Raw genomic sequence first — 24,530 nt, 5'->3', positions numbered from 1 at the left:
TGTCTTAGCTAAGCCCCGCCCCTTGTCCCAGCGCAAGCTGTGATTGGCTGCAGCTGCTCACGCCCCCCCGCCTGCCCGAAGCACTTTCAAGACTTCCATCTTAAAAAGGAAGAAGGAAAATATCTGAAACAACAACAACACGAAGGCCCGTGATACCTGCTGCTGGCCAACACACATACACACTAACACACTCTGCATTAGAGAACACTTTCATTAAACTCAAGGGAACAGTTTCATGACGTGGAAGCAGCAAAGCAGCATGCTGCGGTTCGTCATCCTCCGTTCCCAGGGACTCCAACATCAACATCTCAATTTCCTGTTGTGGAGCACACTGAAGCAATCCACAGTCCTGCACAAACACACGCACACACACACACACACACACACACACACACACACACACACACACACACACACACACATGTTGCAGCTGCAAAATAAAACCAAATTGAAAAATCCTCCTGAAATGGAGCCTCGGTCAATGGCAGAAGATATTTTAGATGTGGCTAGAAAAGACTGATATCATTAGGCTGCACACACATATACACACACACACTACAACACATGTTCACCTTGATATAATCAGTGAACCTTAACCCGTATGTCCGCCAATTTTTCCTCCCCCAAATCCACACCTCTGCTTCACATACACAAATACACACAGCTACACACACTTCTTCCCGGAGCCGTTTCCTAAGTTCTGAACTAGATGTTTGTTTTTCTTACAATTATTGAGGCTCCAAGGTCAGTACAGTCTGTCAATCATAGACACACACACACACACACACACACGTGCACTTGCATGTACACAAACTTGACAATATCCCTCCTTCAGAGCTACTCCGGGAAGGGATCTGGGATCACCCATTCAGACTGAGCAACAGTGTGAATAGGTGATCCCAGATTGGATCATGAGGGTCGTATCTATGATGTAATCACCAGGCCAAAAGTACTCGGCTCCGTGTCAGAGTATTCTGGAGTACTGCCTCCCTGTCTGAGTACTCTGGGGTACTGCATATGTATTTGCAGATGAAGGTACTCAGGCTTTTCGCTTTTTTGAGGGTTTTTACATCCTTTTGCTCGACGTGAGTTGGTGAGAGGGGTGTTGGGGGGGGGGAATCTCAGCATCAGCAGCTAGGACAGACATGCCCCCCCCTCGGCTTCCTCTGTTTCTGTGCCACTTTCTATTTCAGTGTGTTTGTTTCAGGAGGGGGTAGGAGGTTTGACCCTCTGGATGACCTGGAGCCCTGGAAGAAGTAAGGAGGGTTAGGGGCCGGATGGTGGGAAAGGATGGAGGGAAAGTGGCTGTTCAGCCATATTTAACCCTTTATGCCTTGAGGCTCCACCCCTTCCACCTACCTCACTGTTACATCATTCATTGTGATGATCTGACAGGTCACCTGTCAATGATCCAACCACGCAGCCCCTCTTCAAAGAACTTTTTTTGGACTCTGAGAGGAAGCTGGGGAACCCAGGGAGGATAACCTGGAGGGAACCCAGGGAGGAGAACATGGAGAGAACACACAGATAGAACCCACACAGGAGAACCTGGGGAGAACCCATAGAGCGAGATCCCTGACTGGAGAACATCGAGAATCCACAGAGAGAACCCAGGCAGGTATCTGACCAGACCTCTCCCAGGGGTTCCAGGGTTCTGAGCCCTATTTAAAAACTCATAGACCACATGAGTAGAACATCTTTAATTCTTCTGCTCATTCAGTGAAGGTTCTTGGTATTAGAAAAACGAGGATCTCATTGGTTCAACTGAGGATTTATAGATGTCTCAAAAAACACTTGTTGTAAAAAATTATTGTTGTTGATTCCTCCTCCTGCTTCCTCTCCTCCTCCTCCTCCTCCTCTTCCTGTCTCCAGTTCTGGGTTACAGGAGACTAACTGGAAACATCTGTTTGCTTGTTCACTCCAAATTCCCAGAATTCCCGGCGATGAGGTCACCGCCATTACAGCTGCACCACCATTGGCCTGGATGTGGAAATTACGTCAGGGGAGATGTTGGAGGTCCTCCTGGAACTTCTGTATCATAGATGGCGTAGGTGGTGATGGGGTCAAAGGTCTCAGGAGCTCCTCCCCAGCTCCTCCAGCTCCACGGCCTGGTTGCTCCTCAGCAGGTGGAGGTCTGATGGTTGGCCCCTCGGCAGCAGAAGCAGGTTCTGCAACTCCTCTGGAAGGAGAGATGGATGCAGGGTTATGTCATACAGCAGATGTTTTGCCCCAGGGATGGAGAACAACCCCCACCCCGCTCCTCCCCACAGGTCTTCATTAGATGAGTCCAGCAGGAGGTATTGAGGCCTGGTAGGGGTCAAATGATGATGTCATACCTGTGTGTGTTTGTGTGTGACATAACCCCACCCATGAGTGACCTGTTGGAATTCTCTGCTTATCTAGTTCACACATTCCAGACAGCCTCAAACACTTGGAGCTGGCAGAATTAATGGGGGGAGGGGATAAAGAGGTAGAGGAATTGTGGCAAGGTGGTGGTCCTTGTCTGAGGCTGACCTTCACGTTGGCTTCAGTGGCGATGTCTCTGGAATCCGTACCGTTTTCTTGTCCAATCAGTAATCTCAGTGTGGAGTTCAAAGATCTTCCCCTCAGACTCTCTGGCCGTGTTCCTTTGTCAATGATGAAACTCCATTAGATGGAAGCAGAACATCCCCTGCTGTGCCAGTGCTGCCTCAGCGGATATTCTGCAGCTCCACCAGTGCATCTCAGAGGTGTCCCGGCCCCGACTCACCTGCCGTGGGCTGTGGATGAGACAGGTCTGCTGATGAGGCAGCAAACCTCTTCCTTCTCTGAGGGATCTTCATTATCTGGCTGGAACCAAAACAAACTCTGGTGAGACGGGAACTGCTGCCAGGAGGCCCGTCCATTGGGGTGGGGCTTAACCCCTATGAGCTAGCTGTCAATCAGCCTTCCATAAAATAGAATGAGACTAGACCATCCGTCTTCTACCGCTTATCCTGCACTCGCTCGGTATCCCAGCTGTCATCAAGCGAGAGGCAGGGTACACCCTGGATTGATAACCGGTTAATCATTAATGATTAACCACATACAGAGACAGACAGCATTTACTGGAGAAATTCTGGAGAAAATAATGTGGTTTGTTGTACTTCTGTAAAGTGGAAGATCTGAAGTCCTCCTGATGAAGAGTCCTTGGACATCTGCTTGGAGGAGTCATCTTCTCACCAAGGACCCTGGCTCCATCCTGAGCTCACCAGCTGACCTTTGACCTCTCATGGCTGTAGCCAGTCTGATCAGTGTCTCTACATGACCCCCCCACCCCAGTTTGACGGTGCAGCTGTTCAATCAGGTGTTTTCTGATCATCTTAATCACACAATTATCTTACTGGGTGCCTTGATTATCTTCAATCCCTTTGAAACTAATCGTGCCGTCAAGCACGCATAGGTATAATGGGAAGCTTCCTAATTTTTGTTTACAAAATAAAACTACCCACATCCTTTTCCTATTTCTGCTCTCAGAACACACGGTTCCCGTCTGATGTATTTAAATATGTTTAAGATTTTGTCTTTTGTGATATTCAGTTGTGTCATATTTTACTCAAAAACATCATAATAACATTTCTTACAGTCATTCAAAGGAAAAAGAACAGGCATGTTACAAAAAAAAGTCAATTTAGTGTTTTATTGTGTGCGTTTTATTGTAAGTGTTACTTATCTGGGATGCATTTTAGGGATCGGAGTTGAAAACAATACAACTACAAAGGGAAAATAAGAATTTTCATGATTTAGATCAGTGGTCCTCAATTCCCGGTCCCTTAACCAGTGCTGGTCTGCAGATCATTTGGTACCGGTCCGCAAAGAAAATCTTTCTTGGTACAAATTATAGTTTTTTTCATTAGACCTTCTGGATCTCATTTTGAAAAATGACAGTTCCTGCCTTTGCCTTACTGCCACATTCCATATTGTAATTACCTAATATTAAGTGTAATCGTTGTAATCAGATTAAATACTGTGAATTGACAAAAGTTTTTAGTATTGGAATAATCTATACTACACTAGCTATACATAAATCATCTATACCACTGATCATGCACTCAGGGTGGGGTACTCAAGGGTCGCCACAGTGAATCAACCTTCTCCATCTAGCCCCATTCTTTATATCCTCCTCCCTCACACCAACTACCTTCATATCCTCTCTCACTACGTCCATAAATCTTCTCTTTGGTCTTCCTCTAGACCTCCTGCCTGGCAGCTCCAAGCTCCAGCACCCGTCTACCAGTATAATCTCTGTCCCTCCTCGGTACATGACCGAGCCATCTCAGTCTGGCTTCTCTGACCTTCTCTCCAAAACATCTAACATGTGCCATTCCTGTGATAGACTCATTCCTGATCCTATCCATCCTCACTCCTCCCAGAGAGAACCATGGCATCTTCATCTCTGTAACCGCTAGCTCTGCCTCCTGTCTTTTCACCATTGTAGCTGTTTCTAGGCAATACAGCATCTCTGGTCTCACTACTGTCTTTTACACCTTTCCTTTTATTCTGGCTGATAGTCTTCTATCGCATAGTACCCCTGACACATTTCTCCACCCATTCCAACCTGCTCAAACCTGTCTCTTCATCTCTTTTCCACACTCTCCGTTGCTCTGGACTGTTGACCCTAAGTACCTGAAATCCTCCAACTTCTTGATCTTCACTCCCTGTAGCCTCATCATTCCACCCGGGTTCCTCTCAGTCACACATATACTCTGTCTTGCTGCGACTAACCTTCATTCCTCTCCTTTCTAGCGCATCCTTCCACCTCTCTAGATTTTCCTCAACCTGTTCGCTGCTCTCACTACAGATCACAATGTCATCTGTAAACATCATGGTCCATGGTCTAACCTCATCTGTTAGCCTGTCCATCACCACTGCAAACAAGAAGGGGTTCAGAGCTGATCCCTGATGGAATCCCACCTCCACCTTGAACTTTTCTGTTACCCCTACAGCACACCACATCACTGTCTCACTGCTAGCATACATGTCTTGCACCAGTCTATCATACTTCTCGGCCACTCCAGATTTCCTCATACAATACCAGAGTTCCTCTCTTGGCACCCTGTCATAAGCTTTTTTTAGGTCTACAAAAACACAATGCAGCTCCCTCTGGCCTTCTCTGTACTTTGCCATTAGCAGTATGGCTTTATGCCTAGAAAGACTAATACAGATCCAGTATTTGCTTTGAGAATGCTGTTCAGAAATGCTGACTTCTGCTCTCAGTCTAGTTTCCACTACTCTTTTCCATAACTTAATTGTATGGTTCATCAACTTTATCCCTCTATAGTTGCCGCAATTCTGCACATCCCCCTTATTATTTAAAATGGGCACCATCAAACTTCTTCTCTACTCCTCAGGCATCTTCTCACTCTCTAAGATCCTGTTGAATAATATAAGTCAGAAACTCTACCACTGCCTGTTCTAGACACTTCCCGCTCCAATCAAGAAACAATTGTTATTAATAATGAAATTAAATATACTCATATTGAACATTTAACCAACTGAATTCTGGAAAAAAAAACCATCTTGAATTCATCAGGTTTAAAACTCAGTCATAACTCCAGCTTGTGGATTTACTTTTATATTTCTTAAAGTGAATCGTGTTGTTTTTGTTAACATAATCTTGGACAAATATCCCCTCAGAAAGACGGATCTAAACAAAACAAAAAAGGCTAACAGGAATCACATTTGTTTTATTTTGAAATCCTCCACCGGAAGCACTTCGCTGTCTACTAGCCTCTAACTTGCTACCGCTCCTCTCGGGTAGAAAATCTGATTTGGTGTCTCGGTCACAGGGGCTCCAGTCACGGATCTCCAGCCGCCTGTTAAGAGGCTTTACCTGGCAGCCGAGGCCTACTCCGCTGGATTTAACCGAAAAATCATCGTTAGTTTTTGTTTTTCTCCTTTATCTTCTATTTGACCTCGACTCGTGAGGATATCCGAGCGCCGCGTCTCGTCTTAGGTACGTAAATCCGCGGAGGAGCTCCGCGCACCTGCGCCCCCTTCCCCCCCTCACCTTAATTTACGGCTATTTTACTGAAATCAAAAGGAACAACAAAAAACAAGTTAAAAACTGACCGTTTCTTATTCATCTTAAAGTTATGGTCACTTGCTAGCGTAGCGGGGACTCCGCCGCGCGCCCCACAGACACTCCCTCTCCCCCGCGCGCCAGGGCGAGACGCGAAGTGACGCCAGATTTCCGTCTGAATGTCCTTTTGATATTTGTTTATTGATCGACGTATAGATATTTTATTGATATGTTAATTCTGTGCCGGGTTTCACCCCCACCATTGCCGCAGATCTCTGATCCGGGGATCGAGGACCCCCCTCCCCCCCAAGCAGATGTTTCAGATGTTTGCGAGAAGGTTCCAGAAGGAGTTTATTGGAGACCTTGTTTGTTCTGAATCCAGTTGTCTGAATACTTAACTCGAGAAGGGTTTTATAAAACATCTGATGAGGCAACCCTTCATCTTCTTGGCTGAAGTCCATCTGGAGACCAGAAAGAAGACCCTGACCTTCCTTCAAACCACCTGGGACATCCCTGCACATCTTTGAGGACATCCTGTCTGCGGAGGTTCTGTCTCTCTGGTCTTTGCCAATTGTGTAATCTTATCAAGGAAACTGGGCCTAGTTTTTCCCTCTTCTCATCCTCCTCAGACTTCTTCAGACCATAACCTGGAAAAGATCTGAGGAGGGTTGTAGGAGGTAGAAGAGCAGAACCTAAAGTTAGCCAGGTGCATGTGTGTGTGTGTGTGTGTGTAACGGACGGAGGAGGTCAGGCGACCCAATCAGAAATAGCTGCGCTGTAACTAAGACTGTCCGTGTGGATTAAATTGTGTGTGTGTGTATGTGTGTGTGTGTGTGTGTGGTCCCTCTGGTGCTGATCAGTCAAGCCTTCAAGAGGACAAGGCTGAGCTCATGGTTACATAACTCTGGAGGGTGCTAATCACGGCTCCCGCCCTTTGCCCGGCCTTATTTTCACCCGTTACCTCCTGGAGACCGTCCTGTCCAACAGCGGCTTCCTGTTTGCAAAGGAAAAGCGCGACATGTTAGATGACGGTGGTGATTCAGGTCGTCGGGTCTAGGCTCAGGCGAACGGGAAACTTGGAGACTTCCCGTGTGAAGTTAGGCAACGGTCCTCAAGTTTGGCCGGTGAAGAAGATAGGGGGTCCAGAGCGGTGAAGGCCTCAGGCGTCCAGGCCCGTCGGTGGTGGTGGGGGCTCTTCGGGGCTGAGGGCAGAAACAGATGTGGGGTCTAGCGGATTGCATCACCATCATCTGCAGACACACTCTGTGTGTGTGTGTGTGTGTGTGTGTGTGTGTGTGTGTGTGTGTGTGTGTGTGTGTGTGTGTGTGTGTCTTGCCCTGGAAAAAAAACAATGAGGACTGCAATGATATGTAATGTGTCAACTCACAGCGGGGAGGTTTCTGGTTCTAATCCAGCATCTGTCTGGGTTCCATCTACCTCCATGTTCTCCCCTGGGTTCTAGCTGTGTGTTCTCTCCTAGCTCCTGCCTGGGTTCTCTCCAGGTTCTCCGTCCACGAAATACTCATTGGTTCATTGAAGGCTCTCACTCGTCCGGTGTGGACAAGAGGGTGAGTGGTTGGATAATTGACAGCTGACTTGTCCATATTAAACCCCGCCCCCCTCCCCAATCACAGCTATGATTGGCTAATTTTGGAGAACCTGCAGAGAACCCAGACAGGATTGGAACAAGGATCCTAAATCCTCTGTGGTGACATGCACAGCAGCGCCTCCTACTGCTTAGTCTTCATCACAGAAGGAGTTGAGCTTGTAAAGACTTACATCAAAGTTCAGTTTTTTTGTCACAAAAGGTGGTTGACTTGTTGTCAGGACTCATCACAACACCAAGGAAACCCTTGAGGGTCTCTGAAAAGATCTTCATGGAGTACAGAGGTTAAGACTTAGATTGACAGAATCAGAACTGAGGGATTTCTAACCGGATGGAAAGCTAGCCTTGCTGCTGACTGCTGTCAGCAAGTGTTAGCATGAGCAAGAGAGAAAGTTTAATAGTTGGCCGAAGAGCTAAAATAAAAGCTAAGATGACCTCAAAGGCCGAGTCAATTGTTGATGTCTGATAAAAATGATTGGAGTGGCCCTGTGGCCTGAAGAACATCGGCTCTTCACTCATGACATACTTCAATATGCTGTTACAATCACAAAGCAGCAAATTAGTCCGCAGGAAGACTTGTTGGATCTCAGATTCAGACAGAACAAGCCCCCACCTGTCCTTTTCTTTCTCCAGTTAGCAGGTAAATTGAAAACTAATAATCAAGTGAATGGTTGGATGTTTGTTATTAACAGCTGACCCGTCCAGCCTCTTATGCCAATTGAGTGGTTGTTGGTTCCTCCAAAGGATGATTGTTCTTCTCACCGAACACAGAGGAAGTAGATCTTTCTCAAGTACTCTTTGCTTCGGATCTGTTTTGTTTTGAGAATATGGGCGGTCATCTGGGAAGAGCCCCGTGAGCTCAGTCACAAGATAAACATCCTGGTCTTTATGTTCTTTTAAAGCCCCTCTTTCTTTCTTTTTTCCTGGTGTTTATGAGATGAACACTCGGTTCCTGTCAGATTTATAAATCGGCAATCATCCTGACACACTCGCAGTCACAAGATCGCCAAGTTACATAAGACGTCGATAATTGTGCATTCATGAAGACATTTCTTCCCGGTCCGAGCCTGGGGATGTTTTTCAATCCAGTCCGCATAAGAATAATACTTCTGATTTGAATGCCCTGGTCTCCAGCTTGGCCTCGGCCGTGGAGAAACCGCAAGGACAAATATCTTCACTAGGCTTTCCTCTTGCAATGTTATTTAACTCACACCGAGCTGAGACTGTGTGATTCACAGCCGGTACAGCCTGCCAGAAAAACTCAGGGGAGAAATGTAAACAATCCAGCTGCTTGAGTTAGCTTAGCCACTTTAGTGTTTTTAAGTGGGTTCCAGTTATTATCCACCTAAAATCCATGAATGAATATATTTTCACTCCAAAGGCTAGTGATGGTTGTTGTGGTTCATAGAAACACATTTTCTAGTCAGCATATTCAACGCTATCTGAATTCCTTGTGTGGTTGACTGAGATGAGTGGCATAGCTAATGTGCTAGAGCCAAGCTAATTGTTGACTTGTTGTGCGTGTGGAATCTTTTTGCATTTTTTTTCTCCATGGCAATATAGGCCAAGCTAGCAGTTGACTCCCTTACAGATATGAGCTAGCAATTCCCACTGAGCACAGTCACTTTAAGAAGTGTGAGGAGAACCAGAGTGTTCCGTATGAAACCGTAACGTCGTATGGTATCTTCATCTCCTGTCATTTTTGCTCTGGTGTTGCCGTGGAAACTGAAAGGTGGTGGAAAGTTTGGGCTGACGGAAACATCTCAGACAGAGTGGGACTCCTGGCCTCGGATCTCCTCCGCTCAGCCTTCTGAGGGAGGCCCGCAGTCACAGGACGCGTTCAGCAACCAAAACAGTTATGCAATTTAATCAATATTTGAGGCAGAAATTCTAATTTAATTTGATCTGAGGCCTTTTGTTGTGTGAAGTGTTGTAAATTGATTCCAAAGGATTCACAAACACTCAGCCATTGTCTCTCACACACAGGGGTTGGTGTGTGTGTATGTGTGACACTGCAGCCAATCCCACTTGTGAGGCGTCACCTGGACTGGTCATTATCCGGTCATCCGTCAATCATACAGAGATTGCCAGCCATTCAACTTCTAACTCACACCAAGGGACAGTTTAGAGCTTCAATGAGCCTGCTGACTGTTTTTGGACTGAAGACGGAGAACCTGGAGAACCCGCTGGATCAGTAGTGATCTGGATCTCCAGCCATCTTGGATGTTTTGCTCCAATATAACAATAATAATTTATCCTTTATTAATCCCTCGTGGGGAAATTCATTCTCTGCAATTAAACTATCATGGATGAACCATGAGCAGTAGTATTCCATCCGCCAACGCCAAGGGAAGCAGTTAGGGGTTCAGTGTCTTGCTCAACAACACTTCGACACACTAGGACACAGGTCCTGGCCAACCTGTGGCTCCTGAGGCGCATGGAGCTCTTACATTCATGTCGACTTTTGTGTTTGTGTGTTTTTTACTTGTGCAATCACGTGCCGCTCCAGTGTTCTCCGCGCACAGCAAAAAAAAAACAAAACACACAAATACAAAAATCGACATGAACGTAAGAGCCGCATGTGGCTTGGGAGCCGCAGGTTGGCCAGGCCTGCACTAATAGGAGCCGGGAATCGAACCTCCTGCACCACGCCACCCCAATGGTTACTGTTTCTACAGTTTTCTTCTCTGTTTCCTGACATGAGATGTGAATTACTGCTCTAGCCTCTTAAAAATGCAAATAAATAGTGAAGGAATGTTTGGGATGCCCCCCTGCCCCTGACCCCGCCCCCGGGCAGTGACCCAACGTCAGGCCCATCATCCACATTGTTTACCAGAGAACAGGGAAGTTTAGATGGTTCTCTGATAACAGGAGTTGGGTGGTTAGGACTCCGGTGGGTTCCCTGAATGGAGGTGTTGCGTTGTTGGGAATGCGCCACCAATTTTCTATCCAGACTCAGCGTCTGAATCAGAAGCCTTGACGCCAGCGAGACCTCAGACTCACACCTCAGACCTCAGACTTTTGTGGCAGCGTGGCTCAGGAGTTTAGAGCTGTCGTCCTTGGACCCAAACATTCCTGCTTCGAGTCCCGGTTCCTCTTCGCCTGTTGAAGCGTTGCTGAGCATGGCGCTGTTCCCTAGCTGCCTTCTGCTCATGGTTAACCCATGATGGGTTAAATGCGGTGATCAAATTTTGCTGATGTTGTGCTCTATGTGTAACTGAATGTGACAATTCTTCACATTTTCAAGGAGGAGGGGTGAGAAGAGGGTCTCTGCAAACACACAGGATTCTTGGAGTGTTTTCTATCATACGTCCTCCGACTCACTGAAAAGAGGGTTGTAAATCTGCCCCCCACCCCCGGCTCCTCTCCTGCCCTCTTGCCCTTCTTCTCCCTCTCTTCCTCCCCCTTTATTTGACTTTTTTTTCTCTCTTGTGTCTCCACAGATTCCAGGATTTAGAAGATCACATTCCTTATCCCTTCATCCTCTTTGGAGATAAAGATTTTTTTATCGGGACTGAGAGAGTGGGCGGGAGCAAAGATTGAGGCCTTCCTTCCCCCGTCGTCTCCGCTTGTTGTCACACGTGGATGTGAAGATCTGAGTTGTCCTGTGGACAAGCGTCTCAGACCAGAACGACCAGGAAGTGGGAATAGATACTCTCCTGTTGTTGTTCTTCCTGCTGGTTGCTGAGCACTGGGGAGCCCCCCTGCGATATGCCGGCAAAGACACCCATCTACCTGAAAACCACCACCCCCAAGAAGGGGAAGAAGCTGAAGCTGCGTGACGTGCTCTCGGGGGACATGATCAGCCCGCCGTTGGGTGACGTACGTCACAGCGCCCACGTGGGCCCTGAAGGCGAGGGCGACATGTTCGGAGACGTGGGCTTCCTCCAGGGGAAGATTGATATGCTGCCGTCCATGACCCGGGTGCAGAACAGCAACGTGCGCTCGCACAGCATGGAGCACTGCCCAGAGGAGGGCTTCCTCTCCAAGAAGGCGGCGCACAGCTACGCCTACAATGGCTATCACTACCGTCACAGCTCCACCGGCCTGCTGAAGACCACTGTCTCCATGCCCATCTTCATTGCCCATGAGCAGGCGCCGCCCAAACCACCCCGCCTGCACCTGGATGACCCCTCTGTCCAGGAGCCCCCCATCCAGCAGCTCCAGGAGAAACCTAGTGGCCAGATGCTGAGCAATGGCCATGTGGAGGGCGGTGGCAGCGGCAGCCCTGGGCTCCCCTCCCTCTCACTCTGCCAGAACGGTCTGGTGGCCCGCCTGTCGTCTGAGCCCTGCCGCGACATATCCCTGTCCCCCACCGTCCGCAGGTTGGTTCCCTCCTCCGGCTCCTTCTCGGAGGCCTCCTCTGAGGACTCCATGTCAGAGACCTGTGGGCCCCTGGATGTCCGCCGGGGCCTCAGCCTTGACTCTGATGCCGGCCTGAGCAACGAGGACCTGCAGAGCGAGCACAGCGACTCGCCCTGTGCCCCCCTCCGCCTCACCGCCACGCCTCGCCTGTTGCCGTCAGAGTCCATGGCGGGGCTGGACTTGGACCTGGGGCCGTCCATCCTCGAGGATGTCCTGAGCATCATGGACCGCTACAAGAACGTGGACGACCGTTGCGAGCTGTGAGGAATTCTGGTTTGTCTTCTAAACCTGTGAGCCTGGAGGGTGGCGGGCCATGAACATGGTGGACAGTGGCTGCAGCTTCAGGACCCTCTTTTTTCGTGACGGCGCCACAGAATGGACTGGGTGAATTTGAAACCTGCTGCCAGGTGGAATTCTATGGAAACACTACAGATTTTCAAAGTACTTCATCTCACCCACATAGTACTTACTCTAAATACCTGCAGTAATATATTATTTTGAAGAATATTTTGGGTATGATGGGAAACCTTCAAAACTAGCTAATGAGGGAAAAAATGTGATTGCAATATCTAAAACTAGTGGTAGATCCCACATGAATAGTTCTGGGAAATGAAAAACGAGTAGATGAATAAGAGCTGGTATTTACTGAGCAAACACGCTAAAGTTGAAGTAAGTTGACAGGAAGTACTGCTAGGGTGGAGCAAATCTGAAACCGAATGAAGAGTAGATGGAAAGTGGAATTGTTTATTCAGAAGAAATGACCTTCATTCTTAAACCCAGCAGCTGGACAGCAGTTGTCGGGTAGCCCAGTTCCCTAGGTGGCGCCGTCACACAGAACCTGAGAACTTGGGAGAGCAAGCTGGACTTCCTACTGACATTTCACACTGTGTTGGAGATAAGAAATACCTTTTCCTGTCTGAGAGAACGTACCGGAGGGGTTGCGGACAACAGCAGAGGTGATGGGCTGGACCTTGAAAGCCTCTCATATGCTGAACTTCACTTTGACAAAAATGGAGAGCAGAGCTGCAGTTTGAACCAACACAAATATACCCAAGCCTGACAGGAGGCTCTGTCTCCTTTGCTTCTGCCTGATAATGGGGAACTCTTTGCCAACTGCCGGAAAACTCTTGACGAAGAGAATGGACAAGCCACGGAAGCGAGTCCAGAGACTCTTCATGGGACTCCTTCCTCTGAATAGCTGCAATAACACACACTTACCCTGCTCACAGGGCGGGAGGCGGGGCCTAACCTGGACGGGTCAGCTGTCAATCACAGAGCCACATACAGACATCCAACATCTCATCTCACTTTCACCATGGACAGCTTTTAGCCTTCATTAACCCATTAATTGTAGGAGGAGGACTTGGTGGGAGAACCCAGGCGGGAGGAACACGGTCGAGTGTGTGTTTTATAACTCTTTTACCAAATAACGTCATTGACCTCACAGGTTGGATGAACACCTGGGCTGAGCTTCCAGAGCAGTTTTTTTTGTTTTCTTTTTATTTTCTTCTATTTCTTGTTAACACCAACGAATAAAATAACTCTATCCCCTATTCAGAAGTTGAACTTTAACTTCAGAAGTCTGACACATCTCCTTTAGAAAAATATATCTGAATTCTCACTTTTCTTCATCCTGCTTTTTAATCAAGTTGATTTTAAGGCAAAATATTAACAATTTTTTCTTATACATTCTTGTTCATTTATCTATTGATTCAATTTCCTCTGTGAAATCTGAAAAAATAAAAAAACTGAAGTCGACAGATTTCATAATGAAGAGCTGCTGATAAAAAGATGCAGACTGTTGTCAAAAAGAAAGTGAATACTGAATTCTGTCAATATCCTGAAAAGGAGCCCAACCTCAGCTCCTGTCTGGTCAGTACATTCTGAACCGGTTAAGAGATCAGGAAATATTTATAAAACAAATGCAGTGATAGATTGAATCTAAAAAAGCATCTTGATTCCCATTCCTACTGACTGGAAGGATTGTCCCCTGCCCCTCTTTCATTGTCCATGAATGAAGCCGACGCCTGGATGGAGATACAAGCTCTGTAGTTACGACTGCTCGTATCTTAGAGCATGCTCATCCGACTCGTCTCACTAATAGAAAGCAGGAGTGCTAAGAGAGCAATGCCCTGTAGATTTGTTATTTTACATATCTGAAGAATTCCTCCTCTGTGTCGTGGCTCGTCGTTGCCTCAGCAACTGTCTGACTCATCACAGTAGCTTATTATTCAACAGTCATGTATGCTGTGTACGTCGCTAAACATATGAACAAAAAATAAAGATATTCCTGAAAAGAAAAGGCTTTTGTTTTCGAGAGAGAAATTTCTGTCAGAGATGAAAATACCTACAGTGTGAGTAAATACAGCTCCAAATATGTCTAAATGATTGTCCACGCTCTTGAGAACTGGAGAAAAAAATCCCAAAAGTTCCTGATTCGTCATATTTAATTAGCGTGAAGCTTTTACGTCACAACATCTCCCGTAAAGTAGTGTTACTGAACTGAGCAAGAACCAGAAGTTTATTGTATTACACTAAAAGGATTTCCCGGAAATGTCCATGTGTTCCGAGCCGCCGTGGAGAGGTATTTACTGACGCTCAGCGGACAAAAGGCCAAGTGTCAAGTATGTGACAGGAAATAAAGTCAACTCAAGGTCTAAGCTGAGAAAAACAACGCACGACGGTCTGAAATTATTCGGCTACTATAAATGATTTCAGTTTAAAGTTAAAGTTTTACTTTCATTCCAGTTTATGTTTATTTAGCAACTTCACAAAAAGAACCTCAGAAATTGTGAAATACATATATTGTATAAGAGAAGTAACGCCTATATCTATGTCTGTTTATCATCTGCTTCAGCTAATCGAATTTTTTTAAACATACAATGATATATGTCCGTGCGATTTACAGGCGACCAGTCCAGGGTGTACCCCGCCTGTCGTCCGATGACGGCTGGGATTAGGCTCCAGGATCCCTGAGTGCCCTTCGGGCAGAAGATGGACGAAGGCATTACGTTAAATATACGGAGTGTAGCCCTGTTTACTTTTGGCGCTTCCGGTCTGGAGGCGATCCCTTTCAAAATATGTACGAAAAGTTAATTCAACGATGGTTTATACTGCCTCGGCCTGGTGGCTCCCATGCGACAGGGGGCGTTGTGTGGCGTTCACGGGGCCGGCAACGACAACAACACAAAGAAGAAAACTTTCCGCTGCACAGAGCGTGCATTGATTATGCACAGCACAATTGTCCACTGGTATTTTTTTTATATTTTACAGAAGTAGGAACGCCGTGAAACAGCCATGAAGTGAGTTTTGCCCTCCCGCCAGGACCCCCGCTAGCATTACGGTTCGCTGGCGTTAGCTTAATTAGCCAAGCTAAACATTTCCTTTAGCTAGCAGCAGGTCCGACTCCCGTCAGATATATATATATATATTTATTCTTTTTACTTGTTTTCATTTGTGAACGTTCTCTTTTCATTTTAAATCGCGAGTCGGTCCATATTCTGCCATTAATATTGAATAAAACGGCTAAAAAGACTGAATTCCTGCTAGCAAGCTCGATTTAAACCCCGAACCAGCCCGGTTCAGCTCCTATTCGCCACTCAGTGTCTCACCACCGTTAGTGGGGAGTAATTCAAAATTAACAAGGAGATTTTTCAATAAAATACTTAAAAGGTCCCTCGTAACTTCTCTTAAAATTAGAAGGAACCACCCTGTTAAGATCCAATGATTTATAGATAAGAGGGGGAAGACCAAGGAAATGAACTGGAAAATAAGTATAATGCTAATCCTATAAACATCTGTATTCAATATTTCTATTTATAAGTATCTTAATTACATGTATCAGTGTCCCAGTCTTAATTCATATATCCATAGTTATGAACTGCTGAGACACCGATAAGAATAATTGCACACACTGCTATGCACAGACACAATCTCACACTCACTCTGTCTCACACACCTTCAAATATGATGACATCAGTTGTTTTCCTTCAGGCTCAACATCGAGGGTCTGCTGGTATACTTCCCGTATGACTACATCTATCCGGAGCAGTACTCCTACATGCTCGAGCTGAAGAGAACACTGGATGCAAAGGTAAGGGGTGAATCTGCTGCAGTGTGAAGGAGAACTGCTTTTATTCTGGTGACTCTGTGGCCAGGCGATCAGTGGACACCTTCAGCCTCCTGCTTTCCAACTGTGAACCTTAAATGTGTTTTTCTCAGGGTCATGGTGTCCTGGAGATGCCCTCAGGAACAGGGAAGACTATCTCTCTGCTGTCCCTCATCATAGCATACCAGAGGGTGCGTTTGTCTGATGTCCTCCTTGGCTGATGGGATCCAGTCTTGTTTAAACCGAGTGCTTCTCCCTCTGCAGGCTTTCCCGCTGGAGGTGACCAAGCTGATATACTGTTCCAGAACAGTTCCTGAGATCGAAAAGGTGGGTTTGGAGCAAAGATTTGTAATTGTTTACATTATTTCCAAATTATGTATTGCTTATTTTATTCTTAACCTTTGTCTTTTTCATGTTCCCTTTAGTTTTCAGTCCGAACTTTTAATTTGTTTGTTAAATTTCTAGGAATTTTTATCTGTAAATGAATGCTTTTATATGCACGACCTTCAACAGCAGGTCAGTGGAGCCAAGCTGCGGGGCCTCTTGCACCCTTTTCTGTCACTGGAGCTCCTGTGGAGCATTGTGAGAAGGTGTAAAGAGATCCGAGTGGGCGCAGAGAAGTTGAAGGTGTGCTCTCGCTGCTTGTCTGTCTGTGCAGGTTGTGGAGGAGTTGAGGAAGCTTATCGAGTTTTACTCTAAAGAGACGGGAGAGAGCAACAATTTCCTGGCTCTGGCACTTTCGTCCAGGAAAAACCTCTGCATCCACCCGGAGGTCTGCACACACACACACACACACACACACACACACACAGTCAGAATCTGAATCATATGTGGAAGAATTGCTCTTGCATTGGGTAGCATTCAGGACATATGTTTGCCGTCCCTGGCTAATATCTGCCATCAGTGAGGGAAGGGGTCTGATCAGGTTGGCTCGATCCTTGTTTCTTATCCAAAGCAAGTAACAAGCTCCTCTATCCACCTTTTCTGATGAAAAGGCATCCAAAATATCCCCTTTTTTCTCATTCCATTTCCTTGTTACAACTTTGTAATGCTCTGCTGTGTCAGTCTGGGGTCCGACCAAAACCCAGTCTCAGTTGACACTCTGCTGGTTTACCAGGTGAGTGCCCTGCGCTTCGGCAAGGAGGTGGATGGGAAGTGTCACAGTCTGACAGCGTCGTACATCCGCGCCCAGCGTCATAGCAACCCCGGGCAGCCGCTGTGCCGCTTCTATGAGGTGAGGGTGGTCGTCTGTTTAACTGGCTCCACTGTTTGAGCTTGACTCTGCTTATTTTTAGTTCCTTATATTTTAACCATGGGGATGATTTATATCCACTGAATGTAGACTATGACTATGAATGTAACCAGACCTAGACTTTCAAATATAGGAGTTCGATGCCGTTGGCAGGCAGGTGCCACTGCCGGCAGGCATCTACAACCTGGACGACCTGAAGGACTATGGCCGGAGGAAGAGCTGGTGTCCATACTACCTGGCACGCTACGCGGTGAGGATAAGACTTCAGGGCTGGGGGGCGGGTGTTTGCAGAAGGTTAGCGGGACAGACTTCTTCCTGCAGCTTAGTTCAGAAGAGGAGAAACCTAGAATGATCCCCACACACTCCTATGTTTCTTTACCTCTTCTTCTTCTTCTTATCCTTTTGGCTTTTCCCTTCAGGGGCCGCCACAGCAAATCAACCTCCTCCATCTAACCCTGTTCTCTGTATCCTCCTCTCTCACATCAACTACCTTCATATCCTCTCTCGCTATGTCCATAAATTTTCTCTTTGGTCTTCCTCTAGACCTCCTGCATGGCAGTTCCAATTCCAGAATCCGTCTACCAATATATTCACTATTCCTCCTCTGTACGTTACCCAACCATCTCAGTCTTGCTTCTCTGACCTTCTCTTCAAAACGTCCAACATGTGCCATTCCTGTCATAGACTCATTCCTGATCTTATCCATCCTGGTCTTTCCCAAAGAGAACCATAGCATTTTCATCTCTGTAACCTCTAGCTCTGCCTCCTGTCTTTTCGCCATTGTGACTGTTTCTAGGCCATACAGCATTGCTGGTCTTATCACTGTATTGTACACCTTTCCTTTCATTCTGGCTGATAGTCTTCTATCGTATAGTACCCCTGACACATTTCTCCACCCTTTCTAACCTACTTGAACCCTTCTCTTCACCTCTTTTCCAAACTCTGTTGCTCTGAACTGTTGCCCTAAGTACCTGAAATCTTCCAACTTCTTGACCTCCACTCCCTATAGCCTCACTGTTCCACCTGAGTTCCTCTCATTCACACACATATTTTCTGTCTTGCTGCAACTAACTTTCGTTCTTCTCCTTTCAAGCACATACCTCCACCTCTCTAGATTTTCATCAACCTGTTCCCTGCTCTCACAACAGATCCCAATGTCATCTACAAACAACACTGTCTCACAGCTAGCATACATGTTCTGTACCAGCCTAATATACTTCTCGGCCACTCCAGATTTTCTCATACAATACCGAAGTTCCTCTCGTAGCACCCTGTCTTATACTTTTTCTATGTCTACAAAAACGCAATGCAGCTCCCTCTGGCCTTCTCTGTACTTCTCTATTGGCATTCTTAAAGCAAATACTGCATCCGTAGTACTCTTTCTGGGCATGAAGCCATACACAAATGCTGACTTCAGCTCTCAGTCTAGTTTCCACTACTCTTTCCCATAACTTCATTGTATGGCTCATCAACTCTATCTCTCTATAGTTGCCCCAATTCTGCAACATCCCCCTCATTCTAAAAAATGGCCAGTCACACTTCGTCTCCATTCTTCAGTCATCTTCTCACTCTCAAAAGATCCTGTTGAATAATCTAGTTGGAACCTCTACTGCTGCCTTTCCTAGACACTTCCACACCCCATAGTCATATCATCAGGACCAACTGCCTTTCTACTCTTCATCCTCTGCAATGCTTTCCTCACTTCACTTTTTCTAATCTGTGCTACTTTGTGGTCTACAATAGTCACCTCTTCTACCCTTTCCTCTCTTTCATTTTCCACATTCATCAGCTCTTCAAAGTATTCTTCCCATCTTGCCATCACTCTTCCAGCATCTGTCAATACATTTCCCTCTCTATCCGTAATCACACTGACCTGTTGTACATCCTTTCCCTATCTATCTGTTTTGCCAACAGGTATCATTCTCTCCCTCCTTACTGTCCAACCGAGCATACAAGTCATCGTACGCCCTTTGTTTTGCCTTTGCTTCCTCTATCTCTACCTTACGTTGTATCTCCCTGTACTCCCGTCTGTTTTCTTCAGTCCTCTCAGTCTCCCACTTCTTCTTTGCTAACCGCTTTCTCTGTATATACTCCTGCACTTCCTCATTCCACCACCAAGTCTCCTTATCTACTTTCCTTCCAGATGACATACCAAATACTCTCCTACCTTTCCCCCTGATAACACTTAGCTGTAGTTGTCCAATCATCTAGAAGCTCACCCTGACCACCCAGAGCCTTTCTCAACTCCTCCCTGAAAGCCATACAACACTCCTCCCTTTTCAGCTTCCACCACTGTGTCCTCTTGATCTTCCTCGTCACCGGAGTCATCCTACAAACCAGCATGCTATGCTGTCTGGCTACACTCTCACCTACCACCATCTGTTGCTCTGCGTTCCTATCCTGTATACCAAATCTGCCCATCACTTCTTCATCCCCTCTATTGCCCGCACCAACATGCCCATTGAAGTCTGCACCAATCACCACTCTCATCTCTGGGGATGTTCTGTATCACTTCATCTAGCTCATTCCAGAACTTCTCCTCAAACTCACATACCTTCTGTGAGGCATAGCCATTAATAACCCTGAGCATCACACCTTCAATTTCCAGTTTCAGACTTATAAGTCTGTCTGACATTCTTTTCACCTCCAGAACGTTCCTAACAAATTCCTCCTTCAAACTACCTTCTACTCCATTTCTCTTCTTGCCTGTACCATGGTAGTACAACTTAAAGCCTACCCCGAAGCTTCTAGCCTTACTACCTTTCCATCTGGTCTCCTGGACCCACAGTGTATCCTCTTTCCTTCTCTGCATCCTGTCAACTAACTCTACCTTTTCCTGTCATAGTCCCAATATTCAAAGTCCCAGACTCCTGCCTTTCTTCTTCTGTCTCTGCTTCCAAACATGCCTTCCTTCTTTCCTTCTTTGACCTATAGTAGCCCAGTTTCAATTGGTTCCCTGTAGGTCATGTATACCAATGGCGGTCGTTGTTAACCAGGGCCTCGACCGATCTGGTATGATCTGATTATTAAGTTTGAGTTGCATGTTTTGTTTTGGCAAAAGATTTATGTTGGATGTAATTCCTGACGCAACCCTCTGCATTTATACCTCATGATGTGGTAATGTTCATGGCACAGCCTCCTGATGTTTCTGTGGCAACCGCTCCTTCCCAGATCCTGCACGCAAATATTGTGGTATACAGCTACCACTACCTCCTGGACCCCAAGATTGCTGACCTGGTCTCCAAAGAGCTGGCCAAGAAGTCGGTGGTGGTCTTTGACGAAGCCCATAACATTGGTGGGTGGAGGTCGAGTGGGAGAGCTTGCTGTCCTGGAGTTGAGACAGAGGCTGATCTGAGCTTCCTTCGTCTTCAGACAATGTGTGCATTGACTCCATGAGCGTGAACATCACCCGGCGAACGTTGGACCGCTGCCAGAACAACGTGGAGACCCTGCAGACCACCATACACAAGTGAGACATGTCCATGTTCTCCCCTAACCTGCCTTGGTTCTTTCCAGATTATTTCCAGACGATCCAGTTGATTCTGTTGAGAGAGAATTCCATTGACACCTGAGATCTGGTACCTAAAGATCTGGTCTGATCTGAGGAGGTCAAAGGATGTGTGCCCCCGGGGGTTGTAAAGAAGAAGGCTCATCCAGATGTGTATGGACACGAATGGCCCTGAATCTTTTCTGACAGGATTAAAGAGACAGACGCTGCCAAGCTGAAGGAGGAGTACAGGAGGATGGTGGAGGGGCTGAAGGAGGCCAACGTTGCCCGAGAAACTGACGTCTACCTCGCCAACCCAGTGCTGCCGGATGAGATCCTCAAAGGTGGGCTCCCCTGGAGGCGGACCATCTCCGCAGCGGTGCTGATCGCAGATCTGACGCTCTTTCTATGTTTCCCCCCAGAGGCGGTCCCCGGAACCATCCGCACAGCAGAGCACTTCGTCGGCTTCCTGAAGCGTTTCCTTGAATACCTGAAGTCCCGTCTGCGGGTGCAGCATGTGGTGCAGGAGAGCACGCCCCAGTTTCTCAAGGACATCTTCGACAAAGTTTGCATCGACCGCAAGCCTCTCAGGTGGATGTTGTCCAGACCCCCCAGGAGATGGAGGTGTGATCTCCAGCCCTCACCCTATCTTCACCGTCCTTCCCAGGTTCTGCGCGGAGCGGCTGCAGTCCTTGCTTCGGACGCTGGAGATCGCCGACATCGCCGATTTCTCTGCCGTCACCCTCATCTCCAACTTTGCCACACTTGTCAGCACCTACAGCCAAGGTACGGCCTCCAGCTGTGGTCACCCCCTTCTCCTTCTCCATTTGCTTCTCCTTCTCCTCCTCCTCGTCTTTTTGCTCCTCCTCCTCCTTCCCCCTGTGAAGGTTTCACCATCATCATCGAGCCCTTTGAGGACCGGACGCCGACCATTGCCAACCCGGTGTTACACTTCAGGTGGGTCCTTCGCATTCTCAGATATCACGGGATGAGCGGGTCCATATCTACAGTGTTTGTGTTCTTCTGCAGCTGCATGGACCCATCCATCGCCATCAAGCCCGTCTTCCAGCGGTTCCAGTCGGTCATCATCACCTCAGGGGTGCGTTGCCTCCTGTCCTTTCTGTCCTGCCATTCTCCCAGCCGGGAGTTTTCACAGTCACCCATTTCTCTTAGTGATCTTTGAATCTCCATCCTCAGACCCTCTCTCCTCTGGACATCTACCCCCGGATCCTGGACTTCCGTCCTGTGACCATGGCGTCCTTCACCATGACGCTGGCGCGGACCTGCCTCTGTCCGCTGGTAGCAGACTTTAACCTCCGCAGGGCTTAGTCACATGATATCTGAGACCTCCTCCAAACTCCGGCCCCTGTCTCCTTGTCCCTCCAGATTGTCGGGAGGGGAAATGACCAGGTGGCCTTGAGCTCCAAGTTCGAGACCAGAGAGGACTTTGGTGGGCGGATGCTGGTCCACGCAATGAAACACATCTTCTAGCTTCTCCAGCAACTTAACAGCTGACCTCTCCCCCCCTCCCCGCAGCTGTGATCCGTAACTATGGCAATCTCCTCCTGGAGATGTCGGCCGTGGTCCCTGATGGTATCGTGGCCTTTTTCACCAGCTATGTCTACATGGAGAATATAGTAGCCTCTTGGTACGAGCAGGTCAGTGAGAAATATCATGCATCTTACACACATGCATACTATGTGATTGACATCTTACCTGTCCATGGTTGAACCCCACCTCTTGCCGAATTCTCGCTTGGATTGACTGCAGGTCCCCAGGGACCTTCTGAACAGGAGTCGTAAAGATGATGAGTGAATGTTTATGTTCAGCCTTTCATTTCTGTGTTTGTGCCTTCAGGGAGTCCTGGAGAACATCCAGAAGAACAAGCTGATCTTCATCGAGACTCCAGATGGCGCAGAGACCAGCATGGCCCTTGAGAAATTCCAGGAGGTTTGACAGCTGTCCTCGCCTCTCATCAATCAATCAATCGTCGCTCTAACATTGTCTGAATATTCACACGATGGAGCATCATCATCTGTTCCCTAGGAGACCTCTGACCTCTGATCTCTCCTCTTCAGGCGTGTGAGAACGGCCGAGGGGCCATCCTGCTTTCGGTGGCCCGAGGGAAGGTCTCTGAGGGGATTGATTTCGGTAAGCGGGTACACGACCTGAATGGAGAATTTCCTGCGGTGGAAGATCAGAGAGAATGGAGGCATCCATCATAGAATACTCAGCTCTCGTGTGGTTTCCTCTCCAGTTCACCACTTCGGCCGTGCTGTCATCATGTTTGGAGTCCCGTACGTTTACACCCAGAGCCGCATCTTGAAGGTCCCAACCGCCTTTCTCTCTACTCCATCACTTCTTGGTAAGTGTGTTTGTGTGAGTCCTAACCTGGCGTCTCCTTCCTGCCACCCCATCCAGGCCCGCCTGGAGTACCTTCGAGATCAGTTTCAGATCCGGGAGAATGACTTCCTCACGTTTGATGCCATGCGTCATGCCGCCCAGTGTGTCGGCAGAGCCATCAGAGGAAAGACCGACTACGGGCTCATGATTTTTGCTGACAAGGTGTGTGTGTGTTTGTGTGTGTGTGCGTGTGAGTGAATGAACAAGCGAACAAACACAGGCATGGTAACAAACCTGTCTGTATCTTGTATTTAAGTTCCCTGACTGAGTTTGTGTGTAAATGCTAATGATAGCTGTGAGGGGCTGCAGAGCAGGTTAGCTTAGCACTAAGGTAAATACACATGAGGGGAAGGTGACCTTTCTCCAGATACTTGGAGCCCAGACCATCTGGTTTCCTCTTGATGGTGGGTGACCCTCCCTCTGCAGCGCTACGCCCGGGCAGATAAGCGTGGGAAGCTTCCTCGCTGGATCCAGGAGCACATCAGCGATGGCAGCCTGAACCTCACGGTGGATGAAGCCGTTCAGCTCTCCAAGCACTTCCTTCGTCAGATGGCCCAGCCCTTCAGACAGGTAGGCCTCGCCAGGCCTCAGGTGCCATCTACTTCCTGGAAGGTCACTTTACACCTGATTATTTTCACCCCCCTCCTCAGGAGGACCAGCTGGGTCTGTCTCTGTTGACTCTGGAGCAGCTGCAGTCAGAAGAGATGCTACAGAAGATCTCCCAAATCGCTCATCAGACCTGAAGCCGAGATTCCACCGGGCGGTAACCATGTCAATTGGCGGATCCGCCCCTCAGGTGGCATCATCAGGATAAAACCAGCCAGGACCTGAGACGCTGAGCCCCCAAAGACTTGGAGCAGAGGACAGGAAGTCAGCGTCCACAGATCACGTTCTGATTTGACTTCCTGACGTCAAGTACAGATCTCTGAGCAATGTTCCCTCATGCTGCCTTGCAACTGGCTTTTCCCAAGTGGAACCCAAATTACATTTTTGGTCGGAGGCTCATGCGACAGGTCACCTGCTCTGCAGACCACTGGAGTCATACCAGCAACACTTGTCCATCTCCAGCCCTGCCAAACTCCAGAAGGACCTTGGTCTCCCAGGAGGCGTTTGTCTGGTCAATAGATGTGCGTCACACAGACCAGAACCCATTTCCATCCAGCAGTCACCCGCTGGGCAGCTGCACAATAAACCTGTGTGTTTGACGCCACTGCTCCTTCTGGTCAATTCTTCAGCAAAAACACCTTTTCACTCCAAGAATGTACAGCC

General features: G+C 47.6%; 2 protein-coding genes and 1 long non-coding RNA gene across 5 annotated transcripts; 2 read left to right on the top strand and 1 right to left on the bottom strand.

The window, feature by feature from the left end:
- Nucleotides 1-1,734: 1,734 nt before the first annotated feature.
- Nucleotides 1,735-3,321, bottom strand: LOC147235520 (uncharacterized). The gene is made up of 3 exons (XR_015109074.1): nt 2,750-3,321; nt 2,515-2,627; nt 1,735-2,179 (listed from the first exon to the last, which is right to left on the bottom strand). It is a non-coding gene; the product is annotated as an uncharacterized LOC147235520 (long non-coding RNA).
- Nucleotides 3,322-5,789: 2,468 nt separating this feature from the next.
- LOC147235519 (cdc42 effector protein 3) lies at nt 5,790-14,313 on the top strand. Its single transcript, XM_086177306.1, has 2 exons — nt 5,790-5,974; nt 11,090-14,313. The coding sequence occupies exon 2, from the start codon at nt 11,358-11,360 to the stop codon at nt 12,273-12,275; it is 918 nt and encodes a 305-aa protein (XP_086033432.1). The 5' UTR covers nt 5,790-5,974; nt 11,090-11,357; the 3' UTR covers nt 12,276-14,313.
- An 873-nt stretch (nt 14,314-15,186) lies between these two features.
- Nucleotides 15,187-24,471, top strand: ercc2 (excision repair cross-complementation group 2). 3 transcript variants are annotated; one of them, XM_086177283.1, is made up of 23 exons: nt 15,187-15,313; nt 16,005-16,104; nt 16,233-16,310; nt 16,384-16,446; nt 16,778-16,891; nt 17,237-17,353; nt 17,505-17,621; nt 20,543-20,666; nt 20,744-20,840; nt 21,069-21,202; nt 21,281-21,449; nt 21,526-21,644; nt 21,746-21,815; nt 21,888-21,957; nt 22,056-22,157; nt 22,245-22,308; nt 22,395-22,516; nt 22,716-22,808; nt 22,937-23,009; nt 23,116-23,186; nt 23,280-23,423; nt 23,688-23,831; nt 23,912-24,471. In XM_086177283.1, the coding sequence occupies exons 1-23, from the start codon at nt 15,309-15,311 to the stop codon at nt 24,002-24,004; spliced, it is 2,283 nt and encodes a 760-aa protein (XP_086033409.1). In that variant the 5' UTR covers nt 15,187-15,308; the 3' UTR covers nt 24,005-24,471. The 3 variants fall into 3 exon arrangements, with proteins under 3 accessions (XP_086033409.1, XP_086033401.1, XP_086033419.1); XM_086177275.1 differs by having other exon boundaries at nt 21,281-21,815; XM_086177293.1 differs by lacking the exons at nt 15,187-15,313; nt 16,005-16,104; nt 16,233-16,310; nt 16,384-16,446; nt 16,778-16,891 and having other exon boundaries at nt 17,238-17,353; nt 17,525-17,621; nt 21,281-21,815.
- Nucleotides 24,472-24,530: the final 59 nt, after the last annotated feature.

The sequence above is a fragment of the Fistularia commersonii genome, chromosome 3, assembly GCF_037954325.1.
Source record: "Fistularia commersonii isolate RoL2024-O1a breed Wild chromosome 3, RoL_Fcom_v1.0, whole genome shotgun sequence".
In the NCBI taxonomy this organism is placed as follows: domain Eukaryota; kingdom Metazoa; phylum Chordata; class Actinopteri; order Syngnathiformes; family Fistulariidae; genus Fistularia; species Fistularia commersonii.
Note: the sequence above shows the minus strand (reverse complement) of the source record. Positions and strands in the feature narration are given on the sequence as shown.

Bases quoted from the DNA above. Each gene is read 5' to 3' on its own strand.
- LOC147235519 (XM_086177306.1), top strand. From the start codon at position 11,358: ATGCCGGCAAAGACACCCATCTACCTGAAAACCACCACCCCCAAGAAG.
- ercc2 (XM_086177275.1), top strand. The intron at 16,105-16,232 runs GTAAGGGGTGAA...TGTTTTTCTCAG, and splicing joins AGAGAACACTGGATGCAAAG to GGTCATGGTGTCCTGGAGAT. The intron at 22,809-22,936 runs GTTTGACAGCTG...TCTCCTCTTCAG, and splicing joins CCCTTGAGAAATTCCAGGAG to GCGTGTGAGAACGGCCGAGG.